Source organism: Oncorhynchus nerka, linkage group LG20 (assembly GCF_034236695.1).
Source record: "Oncorhynchus nerka isolate Pitt River linkage group LG20, Oner_Uvic_2.0, whole genome shotgun sequence".
In the NCBI taxonomy this organism is placed as follows: Eukaryota; Metazoa; Chordata; class Actinopteri; order Salmoniformes; family Salmonidae; genus Oncorhynchus; species Oncorhynchus nerka.
The window spans coordinates 47,022,288-47,036,151 of record NC_088415.1 but is presented as its reverse complement, the minus strand read 5'-3'; the positions used below and the strand labels follow the sequence as shown (position 1 = coordinate 47,036,151).

The 13,864-nt window shown below is 43.2% G+C and overlaps 1 protein-coding gene across 1 annotated transcript; it reads right to left on the bottom strand.

Annotated features, from left to right (window-relative positions):
* Positions 1–4,629: 4,629 nt before the first annotated feature.
* On the bottom strand, positions 4,630–12,735 carry si:ch211-251b21.1 (uncharacterized protein LOC571720 homolog). Its single transcript, XM_029622713.2, has 10 exons — positions 12,648–12,735; positions 11,426–11,506; positions 10,030–10,061; positions 9,330–9,509; positions 8,828–9,054; positions 8,343–8,440; positions 6,709–6,926; positions 6,251–6,470; positions 5,755–6,002; positions 4,630–5,370 (listed from the first exon to the last, which is right to left on the bottom strand). The coding sequence occupies exons 2-10, from the start codon at positions 11,487–11,489 to the stop codon at positions 5,272–5,274; spliced, it is 1,386 nt and encodes a 461-aa protein (XP_029478573.1). The 5' UTR covers positions 11,490–11,506; positions 12,648–12,735; the 3' UTR covers positions 4,630–5,271.
* Positions 12,736–13,864: the final 1,129 nt, after the last annotated feature.

Genomic DNA, 13,864 nt, shown 5'->3' with positions numbered 1-13,864 from the left:
AATGCAGTTGATTGGTAATGATGACATGATGAACATGTGTTGGGGTTGACATCCATGCAAGCATTATACTTAGATTTTTACCTCAACATGGTGTGAAATAAACAGAAAACAATAGCCTAAATGTAGGCAAATTTTGCTGGGGGGCAATGAGGAGACTGGAACTTTCACCTCGACCCTTTCCCCCACGTGTTTCCATGCCAATTCCATTGTTATGGTCAAGTTAGATTGACCTCTTTAGAACATCAGCAGGGACTTATAGCCCGAATACCCACCTTCCCACAATTCCCAAACAAGGTGTCTCTATGCCTGACTCAGCACAGGCTTTAGAAATTAGAAGAAGGCCATTGAGAGGTTTTTAGCTCATGTGAAAAGTCACTCCCATTGCCACCCAGTTATACAGTGAGTGCACAACAATCAAACCCTGTGGGCTCAGTTATCTACTGCTTTAGCCAGACAACAAGAGGAAGCAAGACATTGTCTACTGAATATTGTTGGTTCAGTGAAGCACTTAGCAAGACAAGAGGTCATGAGGAAGAACGTGGAAATCTGTATCAACTTTTAAAAGACAACCCTGACAAAAAAAGACTGCAATCAGAGTTCAATATAACTGCAGTTATTCTGTAATTACTGCATCCAAAATACCAGTCGACTGCAGTTACAAAACTACAATCTTTTATCGAACAGTGGGGAGAACAATTATTTGATACACTGCCGATTTTGCAGGTTTTTCTACTTACAAAGCATGAGAGGACTTTTATCATAGGTACACTTCAACTGTGAGAGACATAATCTAAAACAAAAATCCAGAAAATCACATTGTATGATTTTTAAGCAATTCATTTGCATTTTATTGCATGGCATAAGTATTTGATCACCTACCAACCAGTAAGAATTCCGTCTCTCACAGACCTGTTAGTTTTTCTTTAAGACGCCCTCCTGTTCTCCACTCATTACCTGTATTAACTGCACCTGTTTGAACTCGTTACCTGTATAAAAGACACATGTCCACAACCTCAATCGAACAGACTCCAACCTATCCACAATGGCCAAGACCAGAGAGCTGTGTAAGGACATCAGAGATAAAATTGTAGACCTGCACAAGGCTGGGATGGGCTACAGGACATAGGCAAGCAGCTTGGTGAGAAGGCAACAACTGTTGGCACAATTATTCGAAAATGGAAGAAGTTCAAGATGACGGTCAATCACCCTCGGTCTGGGGCTCCATGCAAGATCTCACCTCGTGGGGCATCAATGATCATGAGGAAGGTGAGGGATCAGCCCAGAACTACACGGCAGGACCTGGCCAATGACCTGAAGAGAGCTGGGACCACAGTCTCAAAGAAAACCATTAGTAACACACTACGCCGTCATGGATTAAAATCCTGCAGCGCTCGCAAGGTCCTCCTGCTCAAGCCAGCGCATGTCCAGGCCCGTCGGAAGTTTGCCAATGACCATCTGGATAATCCAGAGGAGGAATGGAAGAAGGTCATGTGGTCTGATGAGACAAAAATAGAGCTTTTTGGTCTAAACTCCACTCGCCATGTTTGGAGGAAGAAGAAGGATGAGTACAACCCCAAGAACACCATCCCAACCCGGAAGCATGGAGGTGGAAACATCATTCTTTGGGGATGCTTTTCTGCAAAGAGGACAGGACGACTGCACCGTATTGAGCGGAGGATGGATGGGGCCATGTATTGCGAGATCTTGGCCAACAACCTCCTTCCCTCAGTAAGAGCATTGAAGATGGGTTGTGGCTGGGTCTTGACAACGACCCGAAACACACAGCCAGGGCAACTAAGGAGTGGCTCCGTAAGAAGCATCTCAAGATCCTGGAGTGGCCTAGCCAGTCTCCAGACCTGAACCCAATAGAAAATCTTTGTAGGGAACCGAAAGTCCATATTGCCCAGCGACAGCCCCGAAACCTGAAGGATCTGGATGGAAAAGTGGGCCAAAATCCCTGCTGCAGTGTGTGCAAACCTGGTCAAGAACTACAGGAAACGTATGATCTCTGTAATTGCAAACAAAGGTTTCTGTACCAAATATTAAGTTCTGCTTTTCTGATGTATCAAATACTTACAGTGGGGCAAAAAGTATTTAGTCAGCCACCAATTGTGCAAGTTCTCCCACTTAGAAAGATGAGAGGCCTGTAATTTTCATCATATGTACACTTCAACTATGACAGACAAAATTAGGGGAAAAAAATCCAGAAAATCACATTGTAGGATTTTTTATTTATTTATTTGCAAATTATGGTGGAAAATAAGTATTTGGTCACCTACAAACAAGCAAGATTTCTGGCTCTCACAGACCTGTAACTTCTTCTTTAAGAGGCTCCTCTGTCCTCCACTCGTTACCTGTATTAATGGCACCTGTTTGAATCCGGTCTCTGAGCTCTACTGACAATTCCTTCGACCTCATGGCTTGGTTTTTGCTCTGACATGCACTGTCAATCGTGGGACCGCATATAGACAAGTGTGTGCCTTTCCAAATCATGTCCAATTAATTGAATTTACCACAGATGGACTTCAATCAAGTAGTAGAAACATCTCAAGGATGATCAAGGAAACAGGATGCGCCTGAGCTCAATTTCGAGTCTCATAGCAAGGGGTCTGAATACTTATGTAAAAAGGTATGTCTGTGTGGATGGACCATTTCATGTTGTCAGTGATGTGTACGCCGATGAACTTGAAGCTTTTCACCTTCTCCACTGTGACCCCATCGATGTAGATGGGGGCGTTCTCACTCTGCTGTATCCTGAAGACCACGATCAGCTCCTTCATTTTGTTGACGTTGAGTGAGAGGTTCATTTTCTGGCACAACTCCGCCAGGGCCCTCATCTCCTCCCTGTAGGCTGTCTTGTCATTGTTGGTAATCAGGCCTACCACTGTTGTGCCGTTTGAAAACTTGATGATTGAGTTGGCCACTCAGTCATGGATGAATTGACAGTACAATAGGGGGATGAGCATGCACTCTTATGGGTCTCCTGCGTTGAGTGTCAGCGTAGTGCAGGTGTTGTTGCCTACCTTCACCACCTGGGGGCGGCCCGTTAGGTAGTCCAGGACCAAGTTGAACAGGGCAGGGTTCAGACCCAGGGCCCTGAGCTTAATGATGCGCTTGGAGGTTAATGATCGTGTTGAAGGCTGAGCTGTAGTCAATGAACAGCATAATTACATAGATATTCTGCTATCCAGATGGGATAGGGCAGTGTGCAGTGCGATGGCAATTGCGTCATCCGTGGATCTATTGGGGTGGTATGCCTACATCAGTGGATCTTGGGTGTCGGGTAAGGTGTACTTGATATGATCGTTAACTAGCCTCTCAAAGCGCATCATGATGACAGAAGTGAGTGCTATGGGGTGATAGTCATTCAGTTCAGTTACCTTCGCTTTCTTGGGTACAGGAACAATGGTGGCCATCTTGAAGCAAGTGGGGACAACAGACTGGGATAGGTAGAGATAAAATATGTCCGTATGCTGGTTTACTCTTTGTAGTCTGTGATTGTCTGTAGGTCCTGCCACATACATCTCATGTCTGAGCCAAATTGCGACACTTTGTCTCTATTCTGACATTTTGCTTGTTTGATTGCCTTACAGAGGGAATAACTACACTGTTTGTAGTTATTCTCAGAGCCTACCCGGAACATATCCCAGTCCATGTGATCAGGGGGAATGTACACGGCTGTGACGGAAACCGAAGGGAATTCTCTTGGGAGGTATTACGGTCAGCATTTGATTGTGAGGTATTCTAGGTCGGGAGAACACGAGGACTTGAGTTCCTGTACGTTATCACAATCAAACCATGAGTAGTTAATCATGAAACATACACCCCCACCTTTCTTCTTCCCGGAGAGTTATTTTATTCCTGTCTGTGCGATGTACTGAGAACCCAGCTGGCTGTATGGACAAGGACAGTATATCCGGTGAGAGCCATGATTACGTGAAATGGAGTATGTCACAGTCCCTGATGTTTCTCTGGATGAGATCCTTGTCCTGAGCTCGTCTACTTTATTGTCCAGAGACTGATAATTAGCGAGTAATATACTTGGTAGCGTTGGATGGTGTGCACGCCTCCTGAGTCGGACAACAAGTCCACTCCGAATACCTCTTCTCTGCCAGAGATGTCTCGGAGCAGCCTCTGGGATAAGTTAAATTGCCTAGGGGGTACGAACAAAGTATCCATTTTGGGAAAGTTGTATTCATGGTCGTAATGCTGGTGAGTTACCACCACTCTGATATCCAAAAGTTATTTCTGGCTGTATGTAATAACACAAAAAACGTTCTGGGCTAATAATGTAAGAAATAACACAAACAAATCAAATACACGCAAAGTTGCTTAGGAGCTAGAAGCAGAGCTGCCATATTTGTCAGCATCAATTTGCAGTTCTTAAACTAGCGCCATCTTACTTCCATCTGGCTTCGCGAGACAACAAGCCAAGGGGGATGGAGAACGAGCCCATTTGTGGAATTTTGTCGATTTTATTTGACCCCACAATGCAACAAAACTCTACTGAAATAGCAATATCCATAGAATAAAAAAATGGACTGATCAGTTATCACAATAACTGTACCTCTAACCCACAGTGCCTGTTCATTCCCTCCACTCCTGGAAAGCAACCATTTTACAAATCCATCAAAAAATCTATTTTATTTATTTAATTCTATCCATCCATCCAAAACACTTTTGAGAGAGCTTAGGTGTGAAACTTAACAAAAATCTATGCATTTGGGATGTCTAGGGATTTCATTTGGTTAAAGTAAAACATATAGAACGGTTAATGAAACAACTCATAAACCACCAGATTTAGTAGCACATGAGATATTTTGGCAGTACATATCAACAAAAAAACTATTGAAAATACAGTTGCTAAAAGAATTTATCTGGAGGTTAGTTGAAAAGCCTGTATCAACTTTATATATATAAAAAACAAACTGTTAGTAGTCTATTTCTGCAGTGGGAGGCCCATGTCCTCTGAGAGCATGAAATGTTATTGTTGCTTTTCTCTATAGTGGCTTAATAATACATTTTCAGAGTGGAATATATAGTAGAATCTACTCTAATTGGAATCTATTCAAACAAGCCATTGTAAGTACACATGGGGAACTCGGTAGCTTTGTCGTACACTATGAAACAGAAGTTACTGCTGTGATACACTACTAGGATACGGAAGAGATAGTGCTGCTCCCAAGGACAGGACCAGGGTCCCTCACACATGGTTTATATGCGTATCAAACTATATGGTGCTTTTCGGAACCAATCAGTAAAACAGATCCTTTATGCTTTGCTCTTCTCTGACGTCTCTGTGCCTGCATTCGCCCTGCCCGATCTGAAACGTTGACTCAGCTCTGCCGCCAATACTGAGCAGCAGGATTTCTGTGAGGAGAGAAAAGGGAGACAGAGGAGAGGAGAGGAGGAAGAAGTGTGAGTAGTAGGGGGAATTATAGGAAGAAAATTATGCTATGCACTGCTACCAAGTACTAATTGAGTGTATGTCAACTTCTAACCCACTGGGAATATGATGAAATCAATAAAAGCTGAAATAAATCATTCTCTATACTATTATTCTGACATTTCACATTCTTAAAATAAAGTGGTGATCCTAACTGACCTAAAACAGGGATTTTTTACTGGGATTAAATGTCAGCAATTGTGAAAAACTGAGTTTAAATGTATTTGGCTAAGGTGTATGTAACCTTCTGACTTCAACTGTATATATTTTTTAAGTCCATTCAATATCCTCTCCTCATGTTCCCTTACCTTCTGGTCCTTGGCTTGGTCGCGGGCCTTGGAGGCAAGCTCCAGGAGGGCAATGAGGAGGCCCAGGCCACACCCCAGGGCCAGCAGCATGAAGAGGCCCCTCAGGAGGTGGGCCTGGAGGGCCTGTGGGGCTTGGCCCCCCTCTGGCATACAGCTATTGGCCCACCACTTACTCTGCAGGTACGCCAATTCCCCAGACTCACTCAGCTGCAGTATGGCCACCGTTATGTTCTTCATCATAGGGGAGCCTGGCAGGGAATGAGAGGGAAGGAGGAGGAGAGAGATGGAGGGACAGCAAGAGAAAGGGGAGTTCATTTTTTGTCTTGCGAGAGAAGGGTGCATATCAAGAAATGAACTGAATTTTGAATACTTCAGATATTCATCACCACAGCAGACCACCCATAAAAACACATAGACACTGTTCCCAATGTTGCCTATTGATAGCACAGCCTTCCATCTATGGGGTGTACAGTGGATCCAGCTGCTCGGGGCTCACCTAGGGGTGCTGCAATGCTGTACCCTCTCATGGCAATGAGTTCACTGCTCCGGATCAGGTTGCAGTAGCGAGCCACAGCTATGTCCAGAGACGCTGCCTCGCCAATGAAGGCGTAGTTGCCTTCCTGGGCACGTCGATTGCCCTCTTCCACAGAACGCACACAACTCTTCTTCCTCTCCATGTGCTGGAAGATGCTTCGGTAGGTGGGGTTGTTGGAGTTCTAGAAATGGGAGCGAAAAAAGGGAATCTTAGAAATGCATCGTTGGTCAGATGATTTTAGGCCATAGTTGTTGAGACATTAGCGATTCTAGTTGTAGGTGTACGTTTTTATCCAAAACTCACTATGGAAGGAAATGTAAAGAAATATGTGCAGGTATAGACAATTTAGCATTTTTGTACATCGATTGACGTTTACTAAGGAATACATTTGTGCGGTTTCTTTTTAAAGCCACACGTACTTTGAAGAAATTGAACGTGGAGCCGCCTTCCACTGTTCCATAGTCAATTACGTCCTGTCTGGCCAGCTCATCGAAGTTCATCACCGAGACGTGTTTGGTGTCCGAGCGTAGCATGGTGTTGAAGTTGCTGAAGTAGCAGGCCAGGAGCACCACCGCAAACACCCACCAGATGGCGCTGATAATGCGGCCAGACAGGCTTTTAGGGTGTGGGCCAGCACCTGAGAACGCAAACCATAGAGATCCATTATATTATGTAAAATTGTATTCTATGATTGAAATTTGAAATGGGACGGATCACTTAAAAACATATTTGAAACTTCTGTTGGGGAGACTGAAAAACGCTTTTCATTTTAGAAACTCAAACTTATTTTTGCTGTCACTTTCTTCTGGACTACAATAGAAAGTGTGCAAACTCCCATATTAGCCATCCTAGTTTTCTCTTCAGACAAGCAATGTAGAACATAAAAACATAATAACAGAAGATATAGATTGCTCATACGTGTAGCCCTTTATACGGGTAGGAAATGGCAGATCTGGACACTGATAAGCGCCTAAATTAGAACACAGTGGCTGTACAGAAACATGCTTTGCATGCCTTCAGAGCTCAGGGTCTCCGCTTCACAGCTCTGAATGTTTTTTTTGTATGTTGTAGTATTTTCTCATTCATACCTGCGTTCTGTTTTGTATGATGTAACAATGTAAATTGTTGATCTGTATTTTGAATAAAAAATACATTAAAAATAAAAAGCTCTGAATGGGTTTTGTCTGACAGCCGTTCTGAACTTGAGCACCGGGCGCGACAAAAAGTTGCTCCCACCTCTCCAGCTTAACTGCTAAATGGGTAATTTATGCAATTTGTTTGTTGTCTGAGTCAGGGAAATGCTGTACATTACGAGGCCTCTATGTATTTTGAGGATGATAATAAATACCGTTTTGATGTGATACAAACAAGCCAAATACCCGAGTCCAAATGTGCACTTCATTTCCATATCATAAAACTCATGTCAAATATGGTTTATTTTTAAAATACTTGTTATACCGTAATTTCCGGACTATAAGCCGCTACTTTATTCCCACACTTTGAACCTTGCGGTTTATACAATGACGCAGCTAATTTATGGATTTTTCCCGCTTTCACAAGATTCATGCCAATAATACTAATGATTAAAAAATTCAACAAACAAAAAACCAAAGGCAAGGTATCCTTTGTTTGGTGTTGGCTTGAGCATGTATCTGAAGTGTTATTGTTTTCATTTATTTACTTGTTTTTTGTTAAATCTCATTTGCTTGTTGTTGGCATCCCACCTTGCGTTTTCATTACACACACGCACATACGCATCAACTGGCACACACACACACACACGTGTCCATCCACACCCGTCCACTTAAAATATGTTAATTTTATCTCCTGTTAGCGCCTATAAATATTTCATAATATAATGTCAGTCTTCGTGTTATTTATTTAGCTAGTCATGTTGCAATAGAACAAGCTTTCAAATTATGCCCACCTGACCCAGATTGTAATTTATTAAGGACCGTTTTGTGTAATTGTGCAAAGGAGGGGATGCATGGCTATGTTAAATAAAAAATAAAAAAAACACAAGTCTGGGCGATTTGGCTCATAACTGCGTTACCTTGCAGTGTCAGGGCTCCGGTGATGTACCAGAAGCTGTGCAGGAGGGTGAAGCTGTGTTCGTCTATCTCGGGATCCGCCCACTCACAGGGGCTTATCCTGAGGGGGTAAAGTGAGCATTGAGATGTCTTTCTTTACAGAACTTCATTCTCTGGACAGTGGCCAAACCAGATTCTTAGAAGGATGAATTAGCAGTGTAGTTTCTACTTCCATTGACATGCTCTATTATCAACCACCCCCATCTCCCACGCCAGAGTTGTATACCGGACATACTGTAGCCTATATGTTTCATAGCTTTACGCATTATTTGTATGTTGACATCTTTGTATGCAAAGATTCTAACTTCTATGTATTTTTACTTAGTCTCGTTGACTTTAATGGATGACTGACAGACTTAAGTGGAAGTTAGGTTTCACCCCGAAATGACTAGGGTTTATAGCTAGCGGCTAGATTAGGAATGGGGCCTAGTTGATGATGATATCTCACCTGGCCACCAGATAAATGCAGAGGCCAGTCACCAGGAAGGCCATGAGGACACCCACCCACATCTCCGTGGAGAAGGGGAAGAGGAAGCTGACGAAGTGGCTCTCCTCGGAGCCCAGGTCCTTGCTCAGGATGAAACCAACACCGGTCTGCATGAAGGGAGTGCTCATCTCCACCGACAGCTCCCTGGTTGCTGTGAGTGTCAGAGGGGCGACCGCCAGGTTGGCCTCCTGATAAATAGGAGCAGACAAGAGCAGACACACAAACACACACATACATCACACATACATCACACAGTGACACACACACATGAGCAGGAACACACACAGGAGTAGGGACACACAGACACAGGAACAGGGACAAACAAACAGGAATAGGGACCCACACACACAAGTGTGAGTGAGTATATCCATGCACGGCCTACTGAACAGAAGTCTGAATGACTTAACCAATCTCCCAGCGTAGAGTATACCACCACCTGCTACTTTCTGTCCAGGTCACTCACCCCTCGGACCACCTCCCCGATCATCCCGTGCCAGTTTCCGCTCTCGTCCTGTCGCCCGTATTTGCCGTCCTTCACCAGGTGCACTTCGTACTTGAAGCCCAACTTCTTGGCGATCTCCGCAAGCAGGTCAATGCAGTACCCCTCCAGCTCAGACCCTTGGGTCATGGTGAATGGCTCTTGCTGGTGGGAGAGAATCCGACAAGTGGATCATAAGTTAAAACATGCATTCCATCATAGAGTTACATTAAAGTGGCACACCAGTCTCCTTTTCACCACATGTAACTTCTGATTGACTTAACAAAAGGCACATCTCAGTAGGTAGTCCGTGTATGTCATGAGAGATCAGAATCGTGTGGCCTGTGTAAGCACAGCCATGGAATCTAATCTGATTGTTTCAAAGAACAATAATTGGGCAAAATATCAGAATTGGGCACCTTATGTTGTTTTTCCTGTTTACACATTTGGGGGAAATCAGGTATCAGATATTTCATTACATCGGAATTGGGCCGTATGTGTAAAAGAAGCCACAGTGTCATTTGAACGGGTGTGCCCAAATAAATGCATTGGAGTCATTATGATAAATATGAATTTGAAATATAAAAATGAATGTTTGCTGTATGTCTGATGATATGCATAACAAACCATTTACAATATGATAATACGATTGCGGTAAGTATTAGTATGATGTGTAATAGCTTACCAATATAGTGGTGATGGATAACGCTGCAGGCCCTGGAACAAAAACCCAAACACGTCAATGTGTACACACTGCTCCTTTAGTCTGTCTGTGTAATGAACGTTAATCCCTTCTCCCGGCCTTGCATTGGTTCATTTGCTTTGTCTGGTTGAAAACTAGTGGAAGTTGCTTCTTGAGTGCTTCCAATGTAAGCGTATCATCTTACCATGTTATGCTCTGTCCTCCCTTCCAACTTCAGGAGTTAAGACCCAAGAGCCAGGATAGAGAAGAATGGCTGTATTGTACTGCATCTTTCTAACTAAACACTTTTCTCTCCAATGATAAGGAGTCCATTTTGGGGGTAATGTAGGGGGACATTAATTGGGTACAACAGGACTGTTTTGAACCTCCTGTGGTGAGACTAAAATGGGCTCCTACCCACCCCGCTCTTCCCTAAAGGCATGTTCTGGAACCAACAACCCCTCCATCAAACCCCTCCAGCAGAAGAAGCAAACAGTCCCCCCTTCCAATCCCCCTCCCTTATGCATGACACTGAAAGTTTTCCTTGCCGTAGACGGACTGTGACCAATGCCATTTCAGCATGTCCGTCTCAAGAACTAACAAGCCCTGCCAGGGTTGGAGGCGGGGAAGCGGAGGTGCTGGGGAGCAATCGCTCCACATCCAGTGGTGGGCCCAGTCGGGGGTGCTCCCTCGGTATCGTATGGTGTCAGTGGCATACTGACACACATCAACAATCATTTGTAAAAGACCTTTGGCATCGACCTTACAAGCCCACTGAGATGTCTGTCATTTCACGGGCCTGCCCCGAGCCATTGTCTGCAAGCTCAATTGATTTATCACACTCTTTTGTTGGCCGTGGCAGGCATCCTCTTGGACGGCTCGTGAGAAATGGTCAGGCCTCAGATCTGATGAGGCCCCGGGCTTTGTTAGGGCTCCAGCCGTCCAGCCTCGGTCAATGGACAGAGTCAGATGGGGCACCCTCCCGTAGGCTAGGGCATGCTGGGATGCTGGAGGAATTTCACCTCCAGGCTGGTTCTATGAAGGCAGCGCTAGAGAGCCATTGCCTGCCACAGCTTGGTGACTCAGTATGTTTTCTAAATGTATTTTCAACCCTTATTCCCAAAATTCCTATAGATAACCTAAGGTACTTCAGAGGTGTCTTGACCACATACATTATACCACTAGGGGTCAGTGTAATAAAAGGTTATGGTAAATGAGTACCCTCGACAGTAGCAGGGAGGAAGTAATACTGGGGGATTAAGGTAGAAATTGCCCTCAAACATCAGATTACCCAACCCCAAATCCTAACCGTACCATTAGGAGGATTATAAAAAATATTTGAACCTGAACCAGTGGCAGCATTCCTTGGAAACCTTATGATATATATGTATATATTTACCAGCAGTGCAACACCCAGATAGCAGTGCCACGGCACACACGACCAATCCAATCAACGCTTTCATGTTGTCACCTTCTGAACCTGAGAATTATAAGAGGTGACAACTCATTTTCAATGACCCAGGTGACCTTACATTTGTATTCATTTTTGATGATTAGATGCTCACGGATTTCAGTTTTTTTTTTAAATTTGATTTATTTCATCTTTATTTAACCAGGTAGGCTAGTTGAGAACAAGTTCTCATTTGCAACTGCGACCTGGCCAAGATAAAGCATAGCAGTGTGAACAGACAACACAGAGTTACACATGGAGTAAACAATTAACAAGTCAATAACACAGTAGGAAAAAACATGAGTGTAGTGAAATCCTTGAACTTCAACATTGTAAGCTATGGATCAAATTCAACAAAATTACTACAAACCGATAACTATTGTAGAAATAATAATAATATAAATGCAGAGGTATTTTTCTATAATTTGAGGGCAGTAATTCTGGCTATACTATACCTCATAGTGCCCTTATTAATGTGAAGTGATTCCTGTTACACTGTAACATGTATTATAGTGACTCATTACTACATGTTTCTAAAACTGTACTCAAGGTTACTCCAGGTCAGGGTTACGGCTAATGTTAAAGTACAGTGTACTGATAATACACTACCTGTTAATACACAAGTACACAGTAATAAGGGCACTGTAGTGTAAAGTGTTATAGTACTTCCCTGCACAAAAAAAAACAAGAAAAGCATATTAACCTTTCACTTAAAAATAAAATATATTTATTGGCTCAGGGGATAACAATGAGATTTTATGTGTAATTCTTTTAACAGATGCATTTTTAGCACTATGTGCGAACCAAGGACAATGCTTTCCAAATGGTGGGTTGAGACTGACGGACCATGCCTACAGACTGGGTTATAGTTCAACACATGGTTTAGTCTATTCGGTTAGTCACAAGGTTCAAATTCAACTTTACTTCTTATAAAAACATTGGAAATCCTAAACCAGAATTTCACATTGGAATTCAAATGTGGGGGTTGTAATGCAAAAAAACTATAATAAACCATGCCTCATGGCACATTCATACGTTCATTAATAGATCACAAATGGAAGAGAAAAAAATTCAAAATGCTATTAAGAACAACATCAATAAGATTCTTCTATCAAAATTCACTGTAAAAGTAAATAGCACTGTCTGAATGACACCAATAAGGTTTCCTTACCTTAGATATTCTGTCTTGGTAAAGAAGCAACTCTGGTGGAGTGGACGGACGCAAACAAAGTAGTTAATGGAGAGGGAGGGATGGTTGGGTGCAGTGCAAGAGTCAGATATCACACCCACACGCAACCCGAAATTATAAAGGGGTTGGACATGGCAGTAGATGTGGAGGACTCGAAAACGTGTGGGATGCGTCCCAATAACCTCTCTAATCTAATCTCCTTTCTCCCGAAGTGTGCACTTGTTCACTTCCTTTGTTGCACAATAGCAGCTATAGAGTGATGCACATCAAGTTGGAAAATGCTTGTTTTTGTCAAGTTAAGTAAGAGAGCCCCAACCTCTCATCCCCTCCACCTAAAAAAAGGAGAAGAAAAAACAAGTTCTGTCACGACTTCCCCCGAAGTCGGTCCCTCTCATTGTTCGGGGCGGTGTTCGACGTCACCGGCTTTCTAGCCATCACCGATCCACTTTTAATTTTCCATTTGTTTTGTCTTTGTTTTACACACCTGGTTTCAATTCCCCAATTACATGTTCATTATTTAACCCTCTGTTTTCCCCATGGTTTTTGTGCGTGATTGTTTTATGCATGTTGGGTCCGTTATTTGTGGGCTCGGTATTACAACATGTTATTGGATTTTTTTTGTAAAGTTACTTGTGTCACTCATCTCTGCTGTCCTGCGCCTGACTCCTCTGCACCAGCTACACCCAGACCACTACAAGTTCCTAGTAGCCAATGGAGAAAGGGGAGTTGGGTGCAGTAGCACACCCATACAACGCAGGAGATTTGTGGTTGTTTGAATGGAAGAGGGCAGTCCATAAGCGTAGACCAAGGATATCAAGGATCTGGAAGGATTCTATATGGAGGAATGGTCTATGATCCCTCCCAATGTGTTCGCTTTCAGTTAGTCAACTTCCTTACAATATAATATGGGGAGTCGCACTCCCACTCGCAACTTCGTTTGAAGAATATAAAATCACGCCTGACAAGGCGATTGAAATCCACACCTCACTGGAATCCCTGCCTTCCTCATGTGATAAGCATGAGGCTCGGATGAATCCTTCAATTATTCCGCTCTTTACCTCAGTGTGAACAGGAATGATTTACGCTACTAAAACAAACAAATGGAACATAAGACAGTCTTACGGTGTGCCGACTAAAGTTGTGTGCTGGAGTTTGTATGGTTCCCATAGTTTCCTAATCACAAACAATGAGTTATTCTT